Here is a 26,152-nt window from a genome sequence, read left to right on the forward strand (position 1 = left end):
TGGTGTTTTGTTTGTTCACTTATCTGTCCATGTAAGGACTGGCTGTGGAACATTATTTCTACACTGAATACTGCAGGAGCGACTGGAATTACAAAGATGAACCTGCTGCAACTTTCCCTTGTCTTTCTGAGCTAGAGACAAGTGAGGTCTAAATCATAAGCTGGGATACCTTCAGTGGAGGAAAGGTACTGATGCCATTGACCTAGGAAGAGTTGAGTCAAGATCTCTTAATCCTCATTTTATACAACTGGCATTCACTCCTGAATTTTTAATTCCTAACCTCATCATCATTGATATAAATAGTACTCTGTTTTCAATTTTGATTCTTGATTTTGGATTGTTGACAGTTTGTAATTTTGTTTCTTGCTTTCGGATTGTTGATAATTTTTTCCCAACCTTTTGCTGCACCCAGGAATGTCATTATTTTTATTCTTAGTCACTAGTGAGATCAAACCCTGATCATAGATGTGTTCTCCTTTGGAAGTTCTCTTCCCCTTGTCTTATGATAACCTCACTCTGTTGATTTTTTTCTTTGTCTTTATATTAGTTTCTTTCTTATATTCTGTACTTCTAACTCTTGAATTTCTGAATGTTGCACCATCTCCAGTTTTGTTAAAATAAGAATGCCCAAGACTTCTCCAGGGTCAGTAGATCCACACAACTAGGTGTGTAGAAGGGAATGTTGCTAAATTGTCTTTTTTCCTAGGCCCTCCTCTGTTGAACCCTATACCCTCATGGCAGTTTCATCTGTTCTTGAACACTCTGAGTATCTGTATGCAAATGACAGGTAAATTTCTGTCAGTTATGTGCCACTGTCCAAGTATTTGGGGGATTACTCCATGTGGAAGTAAGCATTGCTCTATATAGATTATCTACTTCCAATCCCCAATACACTGTTTCTATCTCCTGACCTCCTAGGTGGAAACCTACCCAGTTGCCATGTACTGGCTTCCTCTGTAACTTCCTGGTTTCCAGATGTGCCAGCCCATGCTGTGGGGTACCAATCAAGGTACTTCTTTTCAGTGTCTGTTTACATAACTCCATGGCAGCCCTCCTTTCCATTACCCATATCTTTTATTCTTTCCTAAGGTGCAGCTGCTCTTCCTTCTCAATTCTGTTGGAATCCAAGTCCTGCAACAGGTTGATTTTTTTCTTCCTGAAACAACTCTAATCTGTTCTTCTCTTCTGCTTATTTGTGCTTCAGAAAATCCCCAGTGCCTTTGAAAAACTGAACTGTTTTCCAGACCTCCAACTGGCCACTTCCTCCTTTCATATAGGTGGGACTCTAGCCTAGCAATTCACTCTCTATTAGGGAATTCATGTAAGAATCTACTTGTGTTTTCTGTCTCTATCTCTCTCTTTTATTTTTATTTTTTTCATTTTGCCAGGAGTAGGCAACTCTCAAACTCAATTCTGCCTTGAATTCTTTCCTCAAAACTTTTTAGATTCCATGACCTGGAGGTATCCTTTCCCTGCCATTATAGGTATATTTGTCCATACTTAAATAATTATGGTACTGTATTTTCATTTCAGTATGATTTTAAAAGCTTGATGACTTCTAAAATGTGGCATGTATACCCAATGGAGTTTTATTCAGTCATACAGACAAATGTGCTTATATCATTAACTGGAAATGGATGGAATGTGAGAACATTCTTTTTTTTTTAATTTATTTTTATTGTAAACAAATGGGATACATGTTGTTTCTGTTTGTACATGGAGTAACAGCATACCTTTTGTGTAATCATACATTTGCATAGGGTAATGATCTTTCATTCATTCTGTTATTTTTTCCTTTGCCCCCACCCCTCTGACACCTCTTTTCCCTCTACAGAGTCTCTCCTTCCTCCATTCTTGCCCCCCAACCCCCATTATGTGTCATCATCCACTTATCAGTGAGATTATTCACCCTTTGGTTTTCTGAGATTGGTTTATCTCACTTAGCATGATATTCTCTAATTTCATCCATTTGCCTGAAAATGCCATAATTTTATTAATCCTTATGGCTGAGTAATATTCCATTGTATATATATATCACAGTATCTTTATTCATTCATCAATTGAAGGGCATCTAGGTTGGTTCCATAGTCTGGCTATTGTGAATTCAGTAACTATGAACATTGATGTGGCTGTATCTCTGTAGTATGCTGATTTTAAGTCCTTTGGGTATAGGCCAAGGAGTGGGATAGCTGGGTCAAATGGTGGTTCCATTCCAAGTTTTCTAAGGAATCTCCACACTGCTTTCCAGAGTGGCTGAACTAATTTGCAGGCCCACCAGCAATGGATGAGTGAACCTTTTTCCCCACATCCTCTCCAACACCTATTGTTGCTTGTGTTCTTGATAATCGCCATTCTAATTGGGGTGAGATGAAATCTTAGGGTAGTTTTGATTTGCATTTATCTTATTACTAAAGATGTTGAACATTATTTCATATGTTTGTTGATTGCTTGTAGATCTTCTTCTGTGAAGTGTCTGTTCATATCCTTAGCCCATTTGTTGATTGGGTTATTTGTATTCTTGGTGTAGAGTTTTTTGAGTTCTTTATATATTCTGGAAATTAGTGATCTATCTGAAGTATAAGGGGCAAAGATATTCTCCCACTCTGTAGTCTCTCTCTTCACATTGCTGATAGTTTCCTTTGCTGAGAGAAAGCTATTTAGTTTGAATCTATCCCAGTTATTGATTCTTGCTTTTATTTCTTGTGCTATGGGAGTCCTGTTAAGGAAGACTTATCCTAAGCCAACAAGGTGAAGATTTGGACCTACTTTTTCTTCTATAAGATGCAGGGTCTCTGGTCTGATTTCAAGGTCCTTGATCCATTTTGAGTTGAGTTTTGTGCAGGGTGAGAGATAGGGGTTTAATTTCATTCTGCTGCATATGGATTTCCAGTTTTCCCAGCACCATTTATTGAAGAGGCTATCTTTTCTCCATTGCATATTTTTGGCACCTTTGTCTAGTATGAGAAATTGTATTTATTTGGATTTGTGTCCATATCCTCTATTCTGTACCATTGATCTTGTCAATTTTGGTACCAATACCATGCCGTTTTTGTTACCATTGCTTTGTGGTATAGTTGAAGTTCTGGTATTGCGATACCCCCTGCTTTGCTCTTTCTGCTGAGGATTACTTTAGCTATTCTGGATTTCTTTTCCAGATGAATTTCATAGTTGCTTGCTCTATTTCTGTAAAGTACATCATTGAGATTTTAATTGGAATTGCATTGAATCTGTATAGCACTTTTGGTAGTATGGTCATTTTGACAATATTAATTCTGCCTATACAAGAACATGGGAGATTGTTCCATCTTCTAAGGTCTTCCTTAATTTCTTTCTTCAATGTTTTGTAGTTTTCATTGCAGAGTTCTTTTACCTCTTTGGTTAGATTGATGCCCAAGTATTTTTTTTTTTGAGGCTATTGCAAATGGAGTTGTTGTCCTCATTTCCCTTTCAGCTATTTCGTCGCTTGCATATAAAAATGCTTTAGATTTATGCGTGTTGATTTTATAGCCTGCTATTTTGCTGAATTCATTGATGAGGTCTAGAAGTTTTCTGGAGGAGGTTTTTGGATCTTCTAAATATAGAATCATGTCATCAGCAAATAGTGACAGCTTAAGTTCCTCTTTTCCTATTCATATCCCTTTAATTTTGTTAGTCTGCCTAAATGCTCTGGCTAGAGTTTCTAGGACAATGTTGAATAGAAGTGGTGAAAGAGGACATCCCTGTCTTGTTGCCATTTTTAAAGGGAATGGTTTCAGTTTTTCTCCATTAAGAATGATGTTGGCCAAGGGCTTAGCATAAATAGACCTTACAATGTTCAGGTATGTTCCTACTATCCCCATTTTTTCTAGTGTTTTGAGCATGAAAGGGTGTTGTATTTTGTTGAATGCTTTTTCTGCGTCAATTGAAATAACCATGATTCTTATCCTTAAGTCCATTGACATGATGGATTATGTTTATTGATTTATGAATTTTGAACCATCCTTGCATTCTAGGAATGAACCCCACTTGATCGAGGTGCACAATTTTCTTAATATGTTTTTGGATACGGTTTGCCAATATTTTTTTAAGGATCTTTACATCTATATTCATCAATGATATTGGTCTAAAATTTTCTTTTCTTGATATGTCTTTTCCTGGTTTGGGTATGAGGGTGATATTACCTTCATAGAATGAGTTCGGTAGGGTACCCTCCTTTTCAATTTCCTGGAATACTTTGAGAAGTATTGGAATGAGTTCTTCTTTGAAGGTCTTATAGAACTCGACTGAGAATCCATCTGGTCCTGGGCTTTTCTTGGATGGTAGATTTTTATTGGTTTTTTCTATTTGATTGCTTGATATTGATCTGTTTAAATCATGTATGTCCTCCTGGTTCAGTATGGGAGGAGCATATGTCTCTAGAAATTTGTCAATGTCTTCGGTAGTTTCTATTTTGTTGGAATACAGATTTTTGAAGTAGCTTCTCATTATGTTCTGTATCTCAGTGGTGTCTGTCGTGATATATACTTTTGCATCATGTATTTTAGTAATTTGAGTCTTCTCTCTCCTTCTCTTTGTTAGTGTGTCTAAGGGATTGTCTACTTTGTTTACTTTCTGAAAGAATCAACTTTTTGTTTTGTCAATTTTTTGAATAATTCTTTTATTTCAATTTCATTGATTTCACCTCTGATTTTAATTACTTCCTGTCTTCTACTACTTTTGCTGTTATTCTGTTCTTTTTCTAGGACTTTGAGATGTAATGTTAGGTCATTTAGTTGTTGTCTTTTCATTCTTTTCTGAAATGCGCTCCATGCAATGAATTTTCCTCTTAGTACTGCTTTCATAGTGTCCCAGAGATATTGATATGTTGTATCATCATTCTTATTAACCTCTAAGAATTTTTTAATCTCCTCCCTGATGTTTTTTGTTATCCATGCTTCATTGAACAGCATATTATTTAGTCTCCAAGTGTTGGAGTAACTTCCCTTTTTTTATTTTATCATTGATTTCTAATTTATTTTGTCCTTGATTTCTAATCTCAGTCCATTATGATCTGATAGAACACAAGGCAGTATCTCTATTTTTTTGCATTTCCTAAGGGCTGCTTTGTGGCATAACACAAGTTCTATTTTTGAGAAGGTTCCATGTGCTGCTGAGAAGAAAATGTATCTGCTCGTTGATGGATAGAATATTCTATATATGTCTATTAAGTATAGGTTATTGATTGTGTTATTGAGTTCTATTGTTTCTTTGGTTGGTTTTTGTTTGGAAGATCTATCTAGTGGTGACACCGGTGCATTAAAGTCACCCACAATTATTGTGTTGTTGTCTATATTATTCTTGAAATTGAGAAGGATTTGTTTGATGTACAGGGATCCACCATTGTTTGGGGCATAAATATTTATTATCATTATGTCTTCCTGATTTATGGTTCCCTTAAGCAGTATGAAATGACCTTCTTTATCCCTTCTGACTAACTTTGGCTTGAAGTCCACTTTATCTGATATGAGGATGGAAACCCCCACTTTTTTACTGAGTCCATGTGCATGGTAGGTTTTTTCCCATCCTTTCACCTTTAGTCTGTGGATGTCTTTTTCTATGAGATGAGTCTCTTGCAGACAGCATATTTTGTAGACAATATGGATTTTCTTTTTAATCCATTCTGCCAGTCTATGTCTTTTGATTGATGAGTTTAGGCCATTAACGTTCAGGGTTATTATTGAGAAATGATTTGTATTCCCAGTCAATTGGTTTATTTTTGGTTTTTATGTTGGCTTGGTTTCTCTATTGAGTGGTATTTCTCTAAGGTAATTCCTCCCTTTGCTGACCTACATTGTTGTTTTTCATTTCCTCCTCATGGAATATTTTGTTGAGAACATTCTGTGGTGCAGGCTTTCTATTTGTAAATTCTTTTAACTTTTGTTTATCATGGAAGGATTTTATTTCATCTTCAAATGTGAAGGTTAGTTTTGCTGGGTATAGGATTCTTGGTTGGCAACCATGTTATTTCAGAGCTTGAAATATGTTGTTCCAGGCCCTTCTTGCTTTTATTTTTATTTTTATTTATTTTTTTACTTTTTAGCTTGTTTATTGAAAATTTGAAGCAGAAAATGAAAAATAAAGATTTATATACAAGTTTATTAAGTTTCATACTTTTAGGACTAAAATATCTTTGTATAAAACTATTTGTTTTATTTATACAACAAATAATCATACTTTATTTCCAATTATTTTTTAAAAGGAATAGTAATCACATTTTAAATAGTTATAAAGAACTATTAAAAAAACCTTTTAACTCTAGAAGGATCGAACCCTTTCATCATACAAATTAAAATATGAAATCACTTGCAAATCTATGACCACTTAAATATTAACACATACATACACACACACACACACACACACACAAAAGGAGACTGCCTTCATCAACACGTTGGCATCACAAACATGAGTCTTCTGATGTTCTATAAACAATGTTTTCATGAAAGTCCAGAAATTTAGCATGAAAGTTCAGAAATTTAGTTAAGATTCAACCTAAACAGTAATAATTAAGTATGAATGGAAATCAAGGAAAAGTCTTAAAAAGGGGGAAAAAATCCTCAAAGTCTCTTCAGCAGCAACAGTGTTGTCCCAATTTTGTTTTAAGATGGGAACCATCTTCCATTCATCCTTACATTTCCAAGGCCCAGTGATTAGATGTAGGAACTCTATCCTGCTGCTTGTTTGGAGCCTGCTGCAGGGGGTACAAAGCTGTCCAGCTGTTGGCGATGTCCTGTATTAATCAACCACTCATAAAACTTGTTCTCCACAAGTACCTGGAACTGCTTCCTTTAATCTCTGTCATTGAAGAGATGGACAAATGATGGCATACAGTAATGACTTTAATGTTGTCACAGCTGTGGAGGTGAAGAGCAGTCTCTACGGGGCCCAAGACAAAGGTGCTATTCCTGCACTTCTCAATTGTTAAAGATCGTAAGAGAGAAAAAAGATAAATAAAAGATTCATTGCAGCAATGAATCTTGACATGTGCCCCCACAAGAGTATCTGAGTTCTTGGCCAATGTCTGCTTGTAAACCTGGCTCATCACCACATGCATTCTAGGGGCCATGTGAGTATTACAAGCAATTTTAGCTCTTTTGGTCATACCTTCAACTTGGTGAGCCCAAGCCAATTTTTTTCCTGACTTGAGGCAAGCAGATGTACCAAATGGATTCCCAGTTAAACAGGCTCTCAACCAGGCTTCCAGCTTGTAGAAAGAGAAAGTCTTGGAGATCTTTGAGAAGCCACTCTCTGCATGCAGGGGTTGCCACAATGCAAGTTCATGAAGTGGATAGATCTTCCTGGTTGTACTCATTGTGCCTTCAATAAGAAAGCTGAGCACCACAACTGCTTCTCGAGAGACTAGACTAGTATGAGTTGAATGAAACGATGTAGTGAGTTGCTCTAGATCTAAAAGCAGTTCAAGGAGATCTGACAGATGATCAGAGACAAAAGCTTGGTGACTATAATCATTCCAGTTCTTATTATGACAATTGGATTTTTCTGTCAGGTCAGGAGACTAAGATCTGCTTTTGGGACTAGGCCACTCTTCTCCAATCAGAGATGTCCTCAAGGAAACCTTATTTAACTGTTGTATATACAAAAACAGCAGAAACTGTAGAGTGTCCACTGAAAGCCGATTTCTCTGCTTTTCAACTTCATCTTCAGACATGCAGTTGGAGAGAACTTCAGACCATTCCAGGCGTGCCTCAGGTGTCCTCACTGATAGACTATCAAATATTTTGAAGTAAAGCCATGCTAGATCCTTAGCCAACTGCAGCTTCCCACATGCAATGTAGACCAGTAGAGCTGTGGGTAAGCTCCCTCTGTGGCCTGGGTTCGCACATAGGTGGCTATCTTCCTGAGATAATGAAGACTGAACTTGGATGGAGGAGGGACCTGCAAGGCACCCACTATAAAGGGTTCTGCTTTTACCCAGAGGAGAACTCCTGACTGATCCATATTATGGCTAAGAACATCTGGATGAAAAGGCTTCTTTGCATACCTAGGAAACAAAGTTTCTTCACGAACTGACTTGAAACATATTTCATTTTTTACATTTTCCTGGAAGGTAATCCCTCCCTTAACTGTTTTTCAAAGTGCCACATCATCAGCTTCAAAAGCAGCTATAATTCATCAACCAAATGCAGAAGAGATTTTTGGTCAGATCCCATTATAATCTATTTGAGAGAAAAAAAGTAATAAAACAAAATTATGTTATTTGAATTATTAGAAATTTGCTCTAGAAAAGTGTGTAAATTAATAAAATCTGGGTTGGTTTCCTGCTGCGGGCAGGAAGTAAAGAAGGAATAGGGAAAGAAAAGTCATCCTGCCATGGAAAGTTATGCTCTACTCTGACAGGGGACACTGTTACAAACAAGAGAAATAAAATTTCAGAGTTAAATTACTTACACAGAGAGGACAGCTGGTTAACAATTTAGACATGTTAGCTGTACAAATGCAATATGAAGCACTAATATGAGGAGCTATGAGAATGCTCATGTAAACATAGGATACAAAGGAGATGAAGAGACAGTAAAGCATCTTTATTTTCTACAGTGAACCTGCTCTGGCATATTCTATTGTGCTCAGTTCAGGTGCAGTATTTTAAGATTTTGTTTTTTTCTTTATTATACATAACAATGTCAGATGATTATATGGAATATGTATAAAACATTTAAAAACAGAGGGAGGGAATCATCCACATTACCACCACTCAATGGCAACTGGTTAATATTTTATTGTATTTCCTCTTTGTCTTTTTTCTACATAGACTGGATGTTGTTTTTGAATTTTCATAGTTTGTAAGAATATACATAATTCTGTATTAAAGGCTTCAGAGACTCCAAATATATTTCCATTTACTTTTAGAAACTTACTAGGCTTAGGATTTTTCATGAAGCTGGATATGGTGGCACATGCCTGTAATTCTAGCAACTTGGGAGGCTAAGGCAGGAAGATCACAGTTTAGAGGTCAGCCTCAGCAACTTAGTAAAGCCCTAAGCAACTTGGTAAGATCCTATTTCAAAATAAAAGCTAAAAAAAGGGGCTGTAGCTCATTGTTGATGCTGGGTGATGTATTTATCTTGGCTCAATGACCTTTTCTCCTTTGTATATATTAAAAATTTGTTATAAAAAGTTCAACTGTTTTCATTATTTTAATACCCTGATTACCATTTTTCTACATAGTTTCTCCATAATGAATTATTTCCCAGAGATTTTCAGATGCATATTTGTGAAATGAAGTAACTTATATTGGTACACCTCCTGACATATACTCTCATTGTTTTCCAAAATAACTATCAAAACTGTATCATCATTTAACCAATGGAACCCACTTCATTGACCACTCCTCAGCATTAACATCATTTAGGGAAAATTTTCCTTATAAAACTGATGAAAAATGTTTCACTGTCATTTTGCATTTGATTCTAGAAAGTTGTGCTGCTTTTGGAAACTAGTAAAAAAAAATTGACATGGAGTGCTTACTATGTGCCAAATAGCACACTAAATATTTTGTACATTTCACCTCCTTTCACCCTCACAACCACCTAGTGATACATGATTTCCTTCACTTTCAATTGAGAAACCTGAAGTTTGGAGAAGGGACTTACCTAAGGTAATACATTTCGTTGGCATTGCCCTGGATTAGAAATCTGATCTGACTAAAAGACCTGGACAGCTACAAATGTACTCTGGGAGTTCAGAATGGGGAGAACGTCTGAGGAAAGGAGTGGGTCCAGAACAGTATGAAAAGTCTTAGATATGAGACCATTTAAGCAACAGGTGAAGGAATGTGGGAGTGTGAACTGAAAAGGGTGTGGAAGGGTAAATGGCGGCTGGGTTCAAGATGGGAATGGCTTGGCATTGTTCTAAGTTCAGCTAAACGATGAAAAGTACATTAGGAAGATCTTCATTCTCTCCAAACTGAAAACAGCTGCTCCTGAGGTACTGAGCTGTTCCTGAAGTGCGCAATCAAAGCCAGATCCTGAAGACGACCCCCTATCCTAATCCCAAGATTCGACAAGGCTATGTTCGTAACCATCAAACTGCAGTTCTTTCCCTCGGGATGCGCTGGGATAAAGGTTTTCCGGTGAAGAAGCAGGCGAGGGGCCAGGGCGCTAGTACTGAGGCTTCCCCGCCATCTCCACAGGGGTCCGGAGTAGGATGTGGCGTGGGTCGCTGGAGCGCCACCACCCTGCAAAAGCAGGAACCGGTCCACTGCACCTCTCCGCGCGCCCTGCCCGCCCTTCACTCTAAACTTTCTTGCATTATTTTACACATGAGCTTCTCGGGGGATGCTTTGCATCTAAACCATAACAAGAAATATGAGAGCTTCTGTTGTCTGAAGGCACTAAATTCACAGCAATTTGTTTACAGCAATGGCAAACACATGTGTGCACATGTACATGTGTATGTGTGCACATGCATGTGTGTGTGCATTTATGTGTGTATGTACATGTCAATTCGCACACAATAATCTTTCCATTGCAGGTGGGGGTATTAAGGCAGAGACTTCAGCTACTGGCGTCAGAGTGCACAGGTGGGAAGGCATGACCCAGGCATCAGACCCAAGGATGCTCTCTCCAAAATCTATTCTCTGGCCCACCCTCTCTTGCTCCTCATGGTGTTGGACAACATTAGAGAAAGGGAAGTTCAGGAAGCAGGATGGAAAAGGTTGTGTTCAGAAGGAAGAGCTGCAGTTGGTGGCCTGGAGAAGGTGGGAAGCAGCCTCAGCCTCAGGATTGAGAACAGGTAGCAAAGAGCTGGCTCCTGCCACAAACTGTGGCCAATGGCCCTGTGAAGCCCCCAGGGGCTGTGTTCAAGTTCAGCTCCCGTCTCTCACCAGCTGACAGCCAATCAGTCCAGGCTTCCTTACGGAAGGAAATGCCACAATAGTGCCACCCTTGAAGCACCAATGGAGATGACCAACACCCTATGGGAGGAACATCAGCACCATGCCTACCACAGAGTGACTCTACCCAGGATCTTGTTGCCTTGAACTTCACCTTGACCACGGAGCCATTAGCAATTGTGTGGACCTTTTTATGTCAAAAGATAGCTGCAATATGTTAAATAGAAAATAAAAAAATATAGACTAATAAATTCAGTGCATTAATGCCTAAGAAGAGAGGAGAAAAGAAGCATTTTCTTTCTAGGAAATAAAATTGTGATTTTTTTCCTACTTTTTTTACACAGAACATAAAATTTGTCAACTACTATAGTTTGTGTCCCCCCCCAAAGCCCCATGAGTTGGGAACTTGGTCCCTGAAGTGGTGGCATTGGGAGAGGGGAGAAGGTTTAGGCCTCATGGGAGGTTCTTGGGTCACTGGGCCTCAAAAAGATTATGGGACCCCAGTTGATCTCTTTGCATCCTGATTTGTGATATGACCACTTGGTCCTACATATGATCCCACCATAAATTGTCACCATGAAATGGTACTATCCACAGACCTCACCAGAGGCCAAGTCAATGGGATCACCCAATCTTCAATTCTGAACCTCCAAAACTGTGAGCTAAATAACCCTTCTTTAAATAATCAGCTTGCTTCAGCTATTTCATCATATCAATGAAAAGTTGACTAATCCACCATCTTCACCACTTTAAGGCTGCAGTTCAATAGTATTACATATATTTGCATTATACATTTTGACCTGGTGTTTTCTTCTCTACACTTTCTACAATGAACCTGAATTGCTTTAGTTGACATATCACAATACGTACTTCACTGTAACTTTTTAAGCAGGAGAAATGGCTAAGACAACAGACACCAAGAAAAATAAAGCATAGTTTTCTGAGGAATCTCCATACTGCTTTCCATAATGGTTGCACATATTTGCATTCCCACCAGCAATGTATGAGTGTACCTTGTCCCCCATATCCTCATCAACATTTATTGTTCCTTGTATTCTTGATAATTGCCATTCTGATTGGAGTGAGATACATAATAGCTAAACTATGGAACCAACCTAGTTGCCCTTCAACAGATGAATGGATCAAGAAAATGTGGCATACATATATATACACACATATATATATATATATATATATACACACACATACATATATGCACATATATACATATTTATATATAAATGATGCAATATTACTCACCTTTAAAGAAGAATAGAATTTTGGCATTTGCTGGTAAATGGAGTTAGAGAATATCATGCTAAGTGAATTAAGCCAAACCCGAAAAGCCAAAGACCCAAAGTTTTCTCTGATATGCAGAAGCTAATTCACAATAAGGGGATGTGGGATAGGGAAAAACAGAGTTACTTTAGATTAGGTAGAGGGTAGTGAAGGGAGGAGAAGGGACATGGTGATAGGAAGGATAGTAGAGTGAAACAGACATTATTACCTCACGTACATATATGACTACATGACTGATGTGATCCTGCAATATGTATATTCAGATAAATGAGAGATTACATTCTATTTAAGTATGATCTATCGAAATGTATAAATGCATTCTACTGTCAATGTACTAGTTTGAATAAAAAAATTTAAAAAATAAAAATAAAAAATAAAATAAAGTATATGATGGAAGAAAATATTTCTAACATGTAAGATATTCTCAAAGGAAAAGATATTTCTAGACCCAAACCTAGAAAAAGTTTTAAAAAATCAATTCAAAAATATTTTTTTAAAAATCTGATAGAAATAAATGTGGGAGAGATGTAAGCAGCCAGTAGAGATAGATCAAGATGCTCAATCGCATCAGGAATAAGAGAAATTAAAGTGTCCTAGGTAAACATTTGGAAGAGCTTCTCTCTGTCTATGAAGTCTGGGTCTTTTCTCGACATCCTCCCTGACATCAGGAATTAGTAGAATGGGGAAGTAAAAGGAACATTCTCTTCCTGACTCCTTTCTTGTTCAGATAATTTGGATTTTTAAAACTCACCATGAATGTGCAATAAGTTTACATCACAAATATTAATAATAAAAGAACTAAAAAGCATGCAGCTGTTCTCAAAGGGGAGTTTCATCACTGCCAGGCAGTGCTGAACCATCTCAATGGCAGAAGTGACAGATGCATGGTCCTCCCTGAAGGGCCACGAATCCATCCAACAGTCTGAGCCCAACTCTCGCAGCCCCATAACTATCCATTTTGGGTTCAAAATCAGAACACTGCTTCTACCACCTCTCTCTCATCCCAGGGCTCAATAACCTTTTCATGCAAGAAGGTCCAATGAGAGGAAAGTACTTAAAAATCAGAGCCAAAATTAAGGAAATTAAGAATAAAAATAATACAAAGAATCAACAAAACAGAGTTGTTTCTTGGAAGAGATAAACAAGATTGATAAGCCCTTATGTACAAATAACCAAGGGAAAAAGAGAAAAGCCAAGCTTATAAAATTAGAGATGAAAAAGAAGACATCGCCATAGATATCACAGAAATACAACAGAGCACTAGGGACTATTTTGAAACCTTGTACTCCAATACACTGCAAAATCTAAAAGAAATTGATACATTTCTAGATAAATATGATCTTCTAAAACTGAATCAAGGGGAAAAGAAAATTTAAAACACCAATAACTTGTAATGAGATAGAGGCCATAATAAAAAGTCTTCTAACAAAAACAATAACCCAGGCCTCGGTGAACTCCCAGTTTAGTTCTAACAAAAACATGTACAGAATAGGATGTGCATGGTAAACTGGCTCTAGAGATGTTCTCTGCCCTTCACCACATATTCTCTTCATGCTGTAACTAGGAGTGAGATATAAAAATGTTTTGACACCTTTCCTCAAGAGGGAGTTAAAAGTTTTCTTTACTTGTCTGTTTCATGTTTCAGATATAATGTTAATTTATGCTAATTTATATTGATCCAAAAAATTACATATTAAAATTTTATGAAATAATATTCAAATAAGAAACTAAGATTAGTTTCAAAATCAAAACCTTACCTAAGTTTGTCAAGAGATGCATTTTAGAAAAATTAAAAAGTATACCTAAGAATCTAACATTCTACTATTCATATATAACTCCTATTAACATTAACAACACAAATTACTAAACTGTTTTCTGTACATATGCTTAAAGATATACAAATTTTATAAAAATACAATCATATTAATATTTTTTAAATTTCTAAGTTATTTTAAAATGAACATAATTAATATTCTTTAACATTATTTTTAAGTACAGAGTTTTTTAGCATATGGTTCATCTATTCAAATTAAATTATTTTTGCTACCTTAAAAAGAGTTATTAGGAATATTCATACAGCTGTCTTTATAAATAAAAATTATTTTAACATAGATCCCTAAAATATAATTGATAGATCAATAGCATATAAAATTCTAAGAATTCTAAATTATTTATTAAATCACTGTCCTGAAAGACACTACCACTTCACATTCTGTCCAACAATATTTAAAAGCACTAATTCTCTGTACTTGGATCAGCACTACATTTAATGACAATAAATATTTTTCCTAGTTTGTTAGGTAAAAACTAGCCATTCTTTTGCTTCATTTTTTTATTATTAATAAGTAGAAATTTTTTTCCTGTGCTCACTGAACATATGTATTTATTATTTCAAGAAATGTCTGTTTGTGGTTTCTATATCCTTTCTAGAGGCCACATCTCTTAAGATAAAACTCTGCCTCTCATCTCATTCCAAGTTAAGATAATCATTCAAATTCATTTAAACTTAAATTCAAAAGATTAATTTTTGTTATACAAATTACTATATCCCTAATACAAACAGAAATCACTATATATATATATATATATATATATATATAAAACTGTTTAAAATTATACAGAATTATATTCTGCAGTCCATAGCTATTATAAAAATTAAATACGTTTTTACTCTTATTAATTTTATATTGTATTTTTCTTACAAACCTTAACAAGTACTGTTTGCTAATGTCTTAAACAAGTACCAATTCTAATAAAACAACTTAAGTTAATTCAAGATAATGAGACCATTACCTATAAGACAAGCAAGTTGTAAAATTTTCAGTGTCTATACTGACACCATTTTAGAGTTTGCTGCTGGGATCCCAAATAGAAGTGACCCAAAGGAACAAACAGTAACCTGTAGCCAACTTGGGACAGAGCCCCTCCAATGTCCCTAGGCAGAACACCACAATGGGGACAAAGGACAGAATGTTAAGTGTAAACCAAGACAAGCAGCTACTGGTGTTCCAACAGTTACTGTCATCTCCCAAAGCCTGCTCAAGCAGAACCCCATAAACTCTCCTGGGGGAACCAGGGCCACCCCGAGAAAGACTACCTCTACTAGCAGGTATGTCCCCATAGTACCAATGAGATCTGGGAACCCAGAATTGTTCTCAGGTCTGACATCTCACAAGGACAGTAGTGAACATCTACTCAAAAAGTAGAGGTACCCCCGAAACTGGTAAGCACCATGGGACAAGCTTGGGACAGAGCACCAACAGTGCCCCTAGTCAGAGCACTATCATCATGCCCAGAAAACACAAAACCAAGAGCAAACAGGGGCAAGGAAACACTGGAGTTCCTACCCTGAGTGCCATCCCCCAAAGCCTGCCCACACGGAAACACCTAAGCTCAACTCAAGGAACCAGCACCACCCCAAGAAAGAGTTCATTTTGTATATATATCTTCTGTCCCTGTAACATCCATGGGATCTGGGAGCCCAAAATTGCTCCCTGATCTCATATCAACCTTTGGGGCCATGTGTATCTCCTCCCAGAGAGGAGGGACCCCAAGCAACAGACAGCAACCTGGGGTAAGCTTGGGACAGAGCATCTCCAGTGTCTCTAGGCAGAGCACCACAATGGGGCAAAGTAACAGAAGGTAAAGGGCAAGCCACCTTTCTACATTTACTGCCATCCCCCAAAGCCTGCCCAAGCAGAACCCCATAAACCTGCCACTGTGCTGAGATAGGGCCTGGGAGGAAAGGCTGAAGCAGCAATTGGCAAGTTGCTGGGGAAGGAGATGCTAAGGTTGAACATGGGAGGATGTCTCTGGGAGGAAAGAGCAGAGCCAACCCACATTGGGTTGGAGGCCACCGTGGTGGCAGTGCTGGGATGGTGGGGCAATGTCTGGCTAAGACACACTCATGTCAGAGACTTGGGCCCTCCCAATGAAGAGGGTGCCCACGCACGTCTTGCAGGGTCATGGTACAGCTGTCCCAGATGGCCTGGGTCTCACCCATCAGAAGACAGTGGATGTGCTGCAGAAGCTTTCTCCTTCTCCCAGTTTAGATCCTCAGCGGTGAGGTGGTGACAGCCTCAGAGGTTCCCCTGGGTGGCGCAGCAGCAGAGGAAACTTCCGTTTCTGTGGCCTACGGTATCTGCCATAGATGAACCCTTCTTCCTGGGCAGACTGTCCCACCCTGCCTTCTGCCACCTTCTCACAATGGGCCTTCTTTGGTGGAATCCCTGGAGATGAAGAGCATACCAGTGGCACCTCACAGTTGGAAGGGCCTGGAGTCCTTCTCTTCAGGACTGGGAGACCTCCAGTGGAGCTGTAGGAGCTGCTGATGGCATTTCTTTTGTGGCAGGAGCTCATACAGGTGGCCAGGGAGATGTCAACTCTGTCTTGGGAGCTCTGGGTTTCCCTGCAGAGCCCCAGGCCTGGGCACAAAGGAAGGCAGGCGATCGTGTGACAGCAAGGGCCTGAAGGCAGATCTTGCTCCTCCAGTGACATGGGGCACCCTTTCTGATTTTTCTATCTTCAGGGTCTTCTGCTATCTCAGGCTTCCCTTGGTTACTGTCTTCAGGGGCTCAGTGGGTAGTCTCAGTTTTCCCTGGGCAGCGATCTTGGATAGGCCTTGGTGCTACAAACTGGCAAGCAGCAACTTCCTGCTCCTGTGCTGTACAAGGCATCTGGTTTGATATTTTGATGGTCTGTGCTGCAGGAATTGGTGGAAGGTGCAGCAGAGAACAGCATCTTCTTCACTAGATGTGTCATACAGAGGATGGAGGAAAAGTCCAGGTCTCCCAGAAAATACTGAACAGTCCTCAGGACCCTGGGCAAGCACCTAGGAGGCACTGGACTCAACCGACAATATTCTCTTGCAGGATGGTGGCAGGATGAGCTTCGAGTGTTCCTGCAGGACTGGGCGGCCCAGAGTGGCCAATTAGCATAGGGAAGTCAGCTGGTACTGTGATAGGGCTTCATGCAGGAAGCTGCTGGCAGGTCCCTGAGAGGCGTGAGGGACAAAGCTTGCCCTGGGAAGTACCCATGGCAGTGGTTAGGAAAGGCTGGATGTAGAAATGCCAGCAGCCAGTCCAACTTTAGGAGAAACAGAGCAAGGCCAGGATGGCTATGCAGGTGAGCTGGAGTCCAGTGGAGGTTGGGGGCAGAGGGAGGGCTGTGCAGTCTCTGACTGGTCGGTAGAAGGCAGCTCTTGGGGCATGGAACAAGTGGGGACTAGGATGATACATTGGGGTTTTGGCTGGTGGTACCTTTGCCTCTGATACAGGGATAGGCCTGTCTCTCCTTGAAGCACTCTTCTCTGGAAAGTTGGGCCATGGTGCTGGCCCCAATACGAATGCCCCACAGGCCACCAAGTGTGGAGCAGGGCAGAGGGCTGGAGGAGGGCAGTGGGCGGGCCTCCCTGGGTCTCTGAAGAGGGAAGCAAGGACAGGAGACAGTGCACCAGCACAGGACTGGTCCTGCAGGTGTGCAGCTAGTGAGCAAGTGGGGATGGCATGACTAGGTTCTCACTTGCTGGGCCTGGTACAGGACACTCTATCCTCCACTGTAGCAGTGAAGGTGTGATATACTATGTGGGTCTAGCCTTGCTCTGGTGAGGGCAGGCAGTGTTGGGTTTGACAGCTAAGCACTCTTGGAATGACAGGAATCCCTCAGCCAGTGCCCTATCCCAGAGCTGTCAGAGAGCTGCCTCCTGTTCTGCATGGGTCTGGCCAGACAGAAGGGGAATTGCTGGGGAGCAAGTTTCTGGTGGTGGCAGATTTGGGATCAGGGACTGTGTCTTCCTGTACTTCCTCTGGGAACATAGCCCATGATAATTTTTACAAAGTAGAAGTATATGAAAATTAGTGTAATTTAGATTTATAGATTATTTGTAATTGTTATTGCAAAAATTGCAATATTGTAATATTTCCACTGTAACTGAGATATTAAAAACATTTTATGTAAAATTATTTCAACTAGAAAAAAACATGTAAAAAACATGCTTAAATATTTTAATAAATTGTTATGTCAAGTTTTCCATTAAAAAATAAATCTTCCTTATAATAAGAGGTAAAATAAAACCACTAAATGGGTACAAGTTGGATTTAGTTACTTTATATGGAGGTGTGATATAATCAAGAATCAAATTTTCACTAACACTCACTTGTAAGACATACAATAATATAGAACTACAATCTTCATAAATTGGAGTGAACATGTATTTTAAACAGGGACAAATTTAATTGTCTAGAAATGCAAATTGGTAAAAAATAGAATGAGAAGACATTAAGAATATATGAGAGAAAACTTCTATTTGGCAAATAGTACCTAAGGAGTAGTGAAAAGTAAAAAGACCAGATTTCAGGATTCTTAAGGAGAAAGTACTGGTAATCTTCAGGTAAACGGAAATGATTAACATGTTTGCTGGTTCACAGCACAAACAGAAAAACAACATACCAACATCCAAAAGATATTATGAAAAATAAAACATTTATATTTGAAAGAGGCTAATTTGATAAGACACATAAAAATTGTACATGTTAATCTGATACAGTGTGATGTTTTGATTCATGTAATCTTTATGTGATACTCACATCAGGGTAGTTTTCATGTCCATCACCTTAAACTTTTATCATTTCTTTATAAGTACATTCAAAATTCTCTCTTCTAACTACTTTGCAATACACAATGAAACATTATTAACCATATTCGCCCTACTCTGATGTAGAACACACGTCCTTTTTCCTCTTCTCTGTGACGCTGTACCTGCTGACCAACTTCCCCTTCCTCCATCCCTTCTGCCCTTCCTAGCCTCTAGCCACCAGCATTCAAGTCTAACTTTTAAGAGATTAGCTTTTTAGATTCGGATTCATAATCTCATTTGAATGAGATTATATAGTTTTTGTCATTCTGTTTCTGGTTTATTTCACTTAATGACTGACCTCTGAGTCCAGTCATGACAAATAAGACAGGATTTCATTCTTTCTTATCAGGGAATAATCAGCAAATGTGTGCATATACCACATTTTCTTTATCCATTTTTCCACTGACATTCAGTTGACTCCACATCCTGAGTAAGTGAATACAGCCACCATAAACTCAGGAGTATAGTTTATATTTTTGAGATGCTAGATTCATTTCTTTATATATCCAGTAGTAAGATTTCCCACCAGTGTTATTTTTATTTTTTTGAGATATACTCACAGTGGTTTCCAAATTAGCTAAACTTTATTTTTTGCAAACAGAAAAAGGACATCTCATAAATTTTATTTTCTATAAGTTTGATAGGAAGAATAATGGAAAGAATTATGAATACTTGTATTTCAAATCCTAAAATGATTATTTGTAACAAAATACATTGAATTCTCAAAAAATGCACTTCTCAAATATTTTTCTCAAAGTAAACTATTTAATGTTGAATTTATGAAAACTTTGGTAGGACCAAATGAAGGCCTATGAATACAAATTTGAACTTCAAATTGTGATTTTTTTTAAGTTTACTTTTTAAAGGCAGTATTGTTGTAACATGATACAATTGTAGTTTCTCCAAGATAACTATATTATATTGATCCCCATACAGTACAACTGGGCTGTTTACTACCATTTTATTTTGGAGGGAAGAAATATTTTTGAGGGAAGAAATCTATTATGCAAGCACCTTCCAAACTAGATTAATGGGTCATTCATGTATGATGTAAAAAGTAGTTGTATGCTACACTGAGTTTAAACAAATGTTGTTTTTAGGCTTCCTTATTATATGCCACACATAAATTAATGTCACTGATGTTTTTAGACAATGTCAAAATAATCACAAAAGTTTGCTTACCACTGATTGTATTTAGAAAACTGCCTGCTACATCATGTTACTTTTTAGTTAAGTCTCTGTTTATCTAAACATCAATAGAAGAGGAGTTCACCTTTCAATAATCAAGACTGAGTAGCAAACAAAAAGATTTTTTGAAAGTGATCTTCTTTTTTCTTTTTTTCTGGAAGACTTAAGTTATCTTTACCTGAGTTGACTTGGAATATATCTCTGAATATCTAAATATTATCATAAGGCCCATAATTTCTGTTGTAATTACTGGTTCTTGATATCTAGTTCTCAGAAGAGAGGCTATATGCTAGGAAGTGAAATGTAAATAGAGTCAAAACAACAGACAGGCATTTAAGTTTGATTCAACTCTCTACTGGTTCTTTTGGAAAAGAGTAAACAATTTTGTAATGTGTGATTTTGATGTTCACAGAGGCCTGATAAGTAGGGAAGAAAATTTAATAAAAAAGAAGCACTATTGGAAAAGGAGGCTATAGTGATTTTACATATACGTATGGTGTATTTTTTACAGCTTGTTACATTTAAGTTTTTCTTATATACATCTTTTTCTATATGCACAACATGGGTTTAAGGCAGCAATGAAATTTAAGTTTCTGGAGGAGCAAAGACTATTATTTGTCCTACAATTTCTCTGAGCTTCAGAGCAGTATATAATGCAACTATTTTCTTAAAAATTTGCTTTATGATCATAGCTAACTTAAATGTTTCACAGAAAGTTTTTAGTTATAAAGTTCCAGTTACTTTTGGACACATCAGCATAATTTTCTAGCCATTTAACATAAGAAGCACTGACAGTCTGCATTTCTTGGAATTTAAATTATGCATCATGTAGAAGCAAAAGACTCTAAATCTGAATCTGTTCAATTAGGACTAATGTGATATAATGACACAATGAATCCAGAAGATGTTCAAAGTTTTAGAAGTAAATCATGCTAGAAAAAGTTGCAGACTTAACAATTCATCTTTTGAATCTAATTTTATAGTAAATACAATAAAAATCAATCAAAATCATGCCCTTGAGAACTGAATACTAACTCAGGTCAAATATACATTACCCACCATGAAAAATAATTAGAAAACTAAACAGTGTGGTTATCATTATATTTAAATATCCAATTGCTAAGAGCTGATAATCAAATGAAATATAAGGTGAAAACACTGTTTTAAATCTGAACACTAAAATAAACTGTATGCAATTTAAATTTGAAGAAAACAGAAAAATCAATACTAGTTAAAGCTTTGATAATGGTGATAATTAGCTTAATTTAATAGTATGCAATTTTAACTTATGAGTCAATAAATAGATGTTTCAAAACTGTATATTATTACTCACTCAATAAATATAATATGCAAACTCATCATCTATTCAATAATAAAATCATTGTCATGTGTTTATATTTATAAGCTCTTTCCTATCTTAATTTTCTCTTACTTTTCTATCACTACATACATTATAACATTATTTACTCTCCTCCCTGAAGTATCTTTCCATCTTATTATCACTTTGTAAAACTACCACAATCACAAGTATTTTAACTCCTATATATTACCAACTGTTTTCACCAGTTGTTGAAAACAGAATTTTTTGCAGAATTCTATATATTGTGTTCATTAGCATTCACTAACCTGTGTTCTAGTTGGGCCCTAAATGTTGCTTGTAAATCTTTTATTCCTGTGAACTCTCTCTCATTCTCATCAGTTTTACTCTATATTCTTCATCTTCTTCAAATCTCAAATATCTACTTCATTCTAAAGAGAAAATCTACCCTGGGTATCACTGAGATAAAGAAGGCCCATCCAGTAAAAACTCTGACTTCTTTCCCCTTACATTTGAATTTATATATATATATATATATATATATATATATATATATATATATTATATGTGTATATCAATATATATATATATATCACTGTCTCTAAGTATATAACTATATGTCTTCCTTTTCATATTTCATCAAAATGGAATAATGCCTGCTAGTCTGCCTTTTTCCTGTTTGGTTTTTGCAAAAAAAGAGTAAATTTTGAAATTTATTTATAAATAAAATTAAAGTACTGTGCCATACAGACATACTAAGATGTGGAATAAAAATAGCTGGAAATAAAGAATCTGAGCTTTTAAGCATTCTACACAGTAATTTAAATTCAATAATATACTATTTGAGCCATATATATGTGGTTCTCACTGAATTCTCAGTCCCCACAAAATCAGAGGTCATAAATATAAAAATGGACCAATGGTAGAGGAAGATAAAGTTGGGGAGGTGTCAATGTGTCAGATATACACATCTGTAATCCTCTCAATATTTTTGCATATTTAAAAGTTTGAAATACGTTTTCTACATTAGTGCATAAGTTTAACTTCTGGTAATATGATTAAGAGGTTATGGAAACAATCCATCCACATCAGAGAGTATAAATAAGACCTGCCAAGTCTAACTCATAAACAATAAGGAAATGAATACTGAAGCCTTTTATATCCTGTAGGCAGCTATAGATGCAGGTAAATTTGGGATTTAATTTTAAAAGCCACATGGGATGTAACCAGCTGAAATCAAGACTCTAGATCCATGCTGTACACTCAACTAACAGTCCTCTCCAGAGAGCTGCAGCAGCAAAACATTGCATACTCAGGATACTGACAAAAAGAAATTCAACTATCATAATATCTTCTACTCACAAGAATGCAAATTTTTACCTTAATCCTAAATCATGTAAACTACTTGTCTTGAGAGGTTACAAACATGTTCCAGTTGTCTCATGGAAATTCAGCACTACCTGCATTAATAAAAAATATTAAACTAAACTTTTTATAATTTAACTTCTTGTTGCTCAAAATTACATTTTATAGTTTATAGCATACTGATTATATATGAAGTTAGTAAAATTCTCGTATTTTTTAAAGAATTTAACATTTATTTGTACTGATTTTTTTACGTGATTCTGAGGATCAAACCAAGTGCCTCACCCATGCTAGGCACACACTCGACCACTGAGCTATAGTCACAACCCAAATTCTCTTATTTTTATATTTTGTTATTGTTTTCATCACCAGAATTTTGAAAGTGCTGTTACCTTGTCTCTAGCTTTTAGTGGTGATAATGACATGCCTGGTAACACTAAACAGAGCAAATAAAAAAAGATGCCTGATATCAGTATAACTTACTTCTTTAGGAATGCTCTTTTACTTATTCCTCATTTTAAACAATATCTTGGTATAAAAAACAGTATTCAAATATGAAATAAACATACCTTAAAAATTATGTGATCTTTGATATACAGTTTTTGAAATTTTGATAAATTGTGTCTATTGTAGAGTTTTTTAATATTTGTTATGTGTTTGGGGGTCTCGTTGCACCTGAAGACTTTAGATTTTCTGTGGGATACTCATCTATTATATCTTTGATGACATATTACTCCATTTCTATTGTATTTTTCTGAATAGTCACTAGAAGTATAATAAAATTTCTAGAATGTTTTCTCTCTGAATATCATCATTTCATGATATTACAAACAGAATATTATTGCTTTTGTATTTGATTTTATCAATATTATCTTTTGATACTACCAATTTCAGAAACTATACTTTTTCATAACATCATAAACTAAACTTCATTATTTTTAAAAATTCCTTTGGTTTATACCCAATGCCCTTTTTCTGTCCTAATATCCCATCCAGGGTGCTCCATAATGTTTGGTACATAATCTCTCCAAGTCCCTCTTGGCAATAATAATTTCCAAGACCTTTGTTTTTGATGACCTTTGTAGTTTTATAGAATAATGGTCTGATGTTTTATAAAATATTCTCCAATAAAAATGTGTCTCATCTTTTCATGATTAAAATGTAGTTTGGTGAGTGGGGTCCATTTGAGACTGTGGTACCATTCTCTGGTAGAAATAAATTATTCCATGGAAAACTGACAGGGTTTGGAAACCTAGGGAATGCAATCTTCCTCATGAGTGGGAGCTTACCAGAGAGAGCATGGGGTTTGGGTTGTAAAAAGGCACTCAAAGTATTAAAAATTTCCAATAACCTTAATTATGGGTCTTTTATAGGGGTTCAGAGGACTGCAAGAAAATTGGGTCTCTTGCTTGGCTCACATTCTAGGAATTAGTGGGTTGCCTCTTTCCCAAAGACCTTATATTAGACTACCACTTTGTTTTAGGATCCAAGATACACTGAGTGAGGTCACTCTCCACCATAGGGCAAAATCAGTCTGAAAATGAAAGTAAAAAGCAGAGGCTTGAACAAATCTGTTGATCTTGCTCCTGCTGCATGGATAGAAGTTGAAACACACATTTACTAATGTTCCTCCAGTCAGGAATGAAGGGGATTGAGTAAGCCTCTTCTGAAAACCCTGTCTCCCTCCCTTGCCTTTAGACCTGTGACCATACTATCCTTTTAATTGGCTGACAGGTGCCCACTGTCTTTCATAGAGGTTTTTAAAAGGAGTGTAGAATTCCAGAAAAAACAGCAATAGTTCTGTTGGTCTGTTTCACTTACCCTTTCAGAAAGTCCCCTTCATGGAAGAATTACAGCTAGCAGTTTAGGTAGCATTAATCATCAATCATTTTAGGAATATTGTCAAAGGTAATACACTCATGTTCTTTGAAAAAAAATCCATTTGTAGTTCACTGAAAAATTTTTAATGAAAAAAAAAACTGTCAGAAAGGTGAATTTCTATGCATGCTTAAAAGTAATTACAAGCTTGATCCTTACATTCCAAGTATGTTTTACTTGCAAAGTATCTAAACAATTTTCTCACCTAAGCCTTTCATTTAATTTCATCTCATTTTGAAGAAAAGAACATTTAAATGCCAATGGTTATTCCTGCCCACCAAGGAGAATATTCATACAAAATATTTTAGACACAGAAAAACAAAAGAATGTTTATATATGTGGAATCTTTATGAAATCATTACTTTTCCTTTGCGTGATATAAAGATTATTATAGGAATATTTTCTCTAAAAACAGAAAGTGTAGCCTCTGAGAACTGCAGAAGTCACAGTCATTAATGAAAACAGTGCCAAAGATCAGGAGTAGATACACCAGTTCCACTTCACTTCAGCAGGAACAGAACACACACATTGAACTTGTTAATAACTGTTAACACCTGAAAAAGTTCCAGGCATCTCTTATCAAAGTAAAATACATTTGAGGACTTCTTTAAATAGGTATGACTGAAATCAATAGAATGACAGTAATTATTTATTTTAAATTCACAAGATGCAGATTATGTAATCGATTACCAACATGACTCCTTCACAATATTAATTGCCTGGATTTTTATATCTCTTTGAAGTTGATGTGCATCTTAATGTCATGGGAAACAATTGTGTTCCACCAGCATTTCTCAAATTTCTTAGTCTTGTGATAAATTTACATTCTTTTAAAACATTTTTTTAAAATTGTATTTGTTTTAATTAGTTGTACATGACAGTAGAATGTATTTCTACATTTTGATAGATCATGAATAGAGTGTAATCTCTCATTTTTCTGATTATACATATTTCAGGATCACATCAGTCATGCAGTAATACATGTACATGAGATAATAATACGTTTCACTCTATCATTCCATCCACCATACTATTCCCTCCCTTTATTCCTCTCTACTAAATATAAGTAACTCTTCTGAGAATCCTAAAACTTTTTTGCATGGTTCGCTTACATCAATTTATAAACTAGAATTTAAAAAGAGAAATTTTTAAATCAATATTTTAAAATTAAATAAAAATAACCCAGTTACACAGTTAACAACATATTTTAATGGAAAAATAATTAGATCTAAAAAGTACTGAGAAGAGTGGTAGAGATGTACAATTTGGAAACAAAGATATACCTCAATAGCCTTTATAAATAATTGTGGATAATCTTTTGTAGTCCTACAGTAAAACACAGGCGAAAGTATATACTTTTCCAAAGGTCAGTGCACAATGTGACATGTAAAATACTATAATGAACTTGCCATTCTTTGTTACATGGAAACTCACTGGTCCATTTTGCAGATGGAGTATATGTGTTTTTACCTTGCAGACACAGTGAAGTAGTTCTGGGGACACCCAGATGTCCTTGGACAACACTTTGAGAATCACTGTGTTATACTGCTTCAACACAGACAATTTCTACTGCACTTAAATTGTATTATATATACATACC

The 26,152-nt window shown here is 36.5% G+C and overlaps 1 protein-coding gene across 1 annotated transcript in view; it reads right to left on the bottom strand.

Annotated features, from left to right (window-relative positions):
• Positions 1-8,055, bottom strand: part of LOC124975139 (TBCC domain-containing protein 1-like) — a 47,822-nt gene extending 39,767 nt beyond the window's left edge. Inside the window, 2 exon segments of the mRNA XM_047538019.1 lie at positions 6,792-7,815; positions 7,818-8,055. Of these exon segments, the coding sequence (XP_047393975.1) occupies positions 6,792-7,815; positions 7,818-7,977 (1,184 nt within the window). The 5' untranslated portion in view covers positions 7,978-8,055.
• Between the last annotated feature and the right edge of the window lie 18,097 nt (positions 8,056-26,152).

The sequence above is a fragment of the Sciurus carolinensis genome, unplaced genomic scaffold, assembly GCF_902686445.1.
Source record: "Sciurus carolinensis unplaced genomic scaffold, mSciCar1.2, whole genome shotgun sequence".
Taxonomy (NCBI): Eukaryota; Metazoa; Chordata; class Mammalia; order Rodentia; family Sciuridae; genus Sciurus; species Sciurus carolinensis.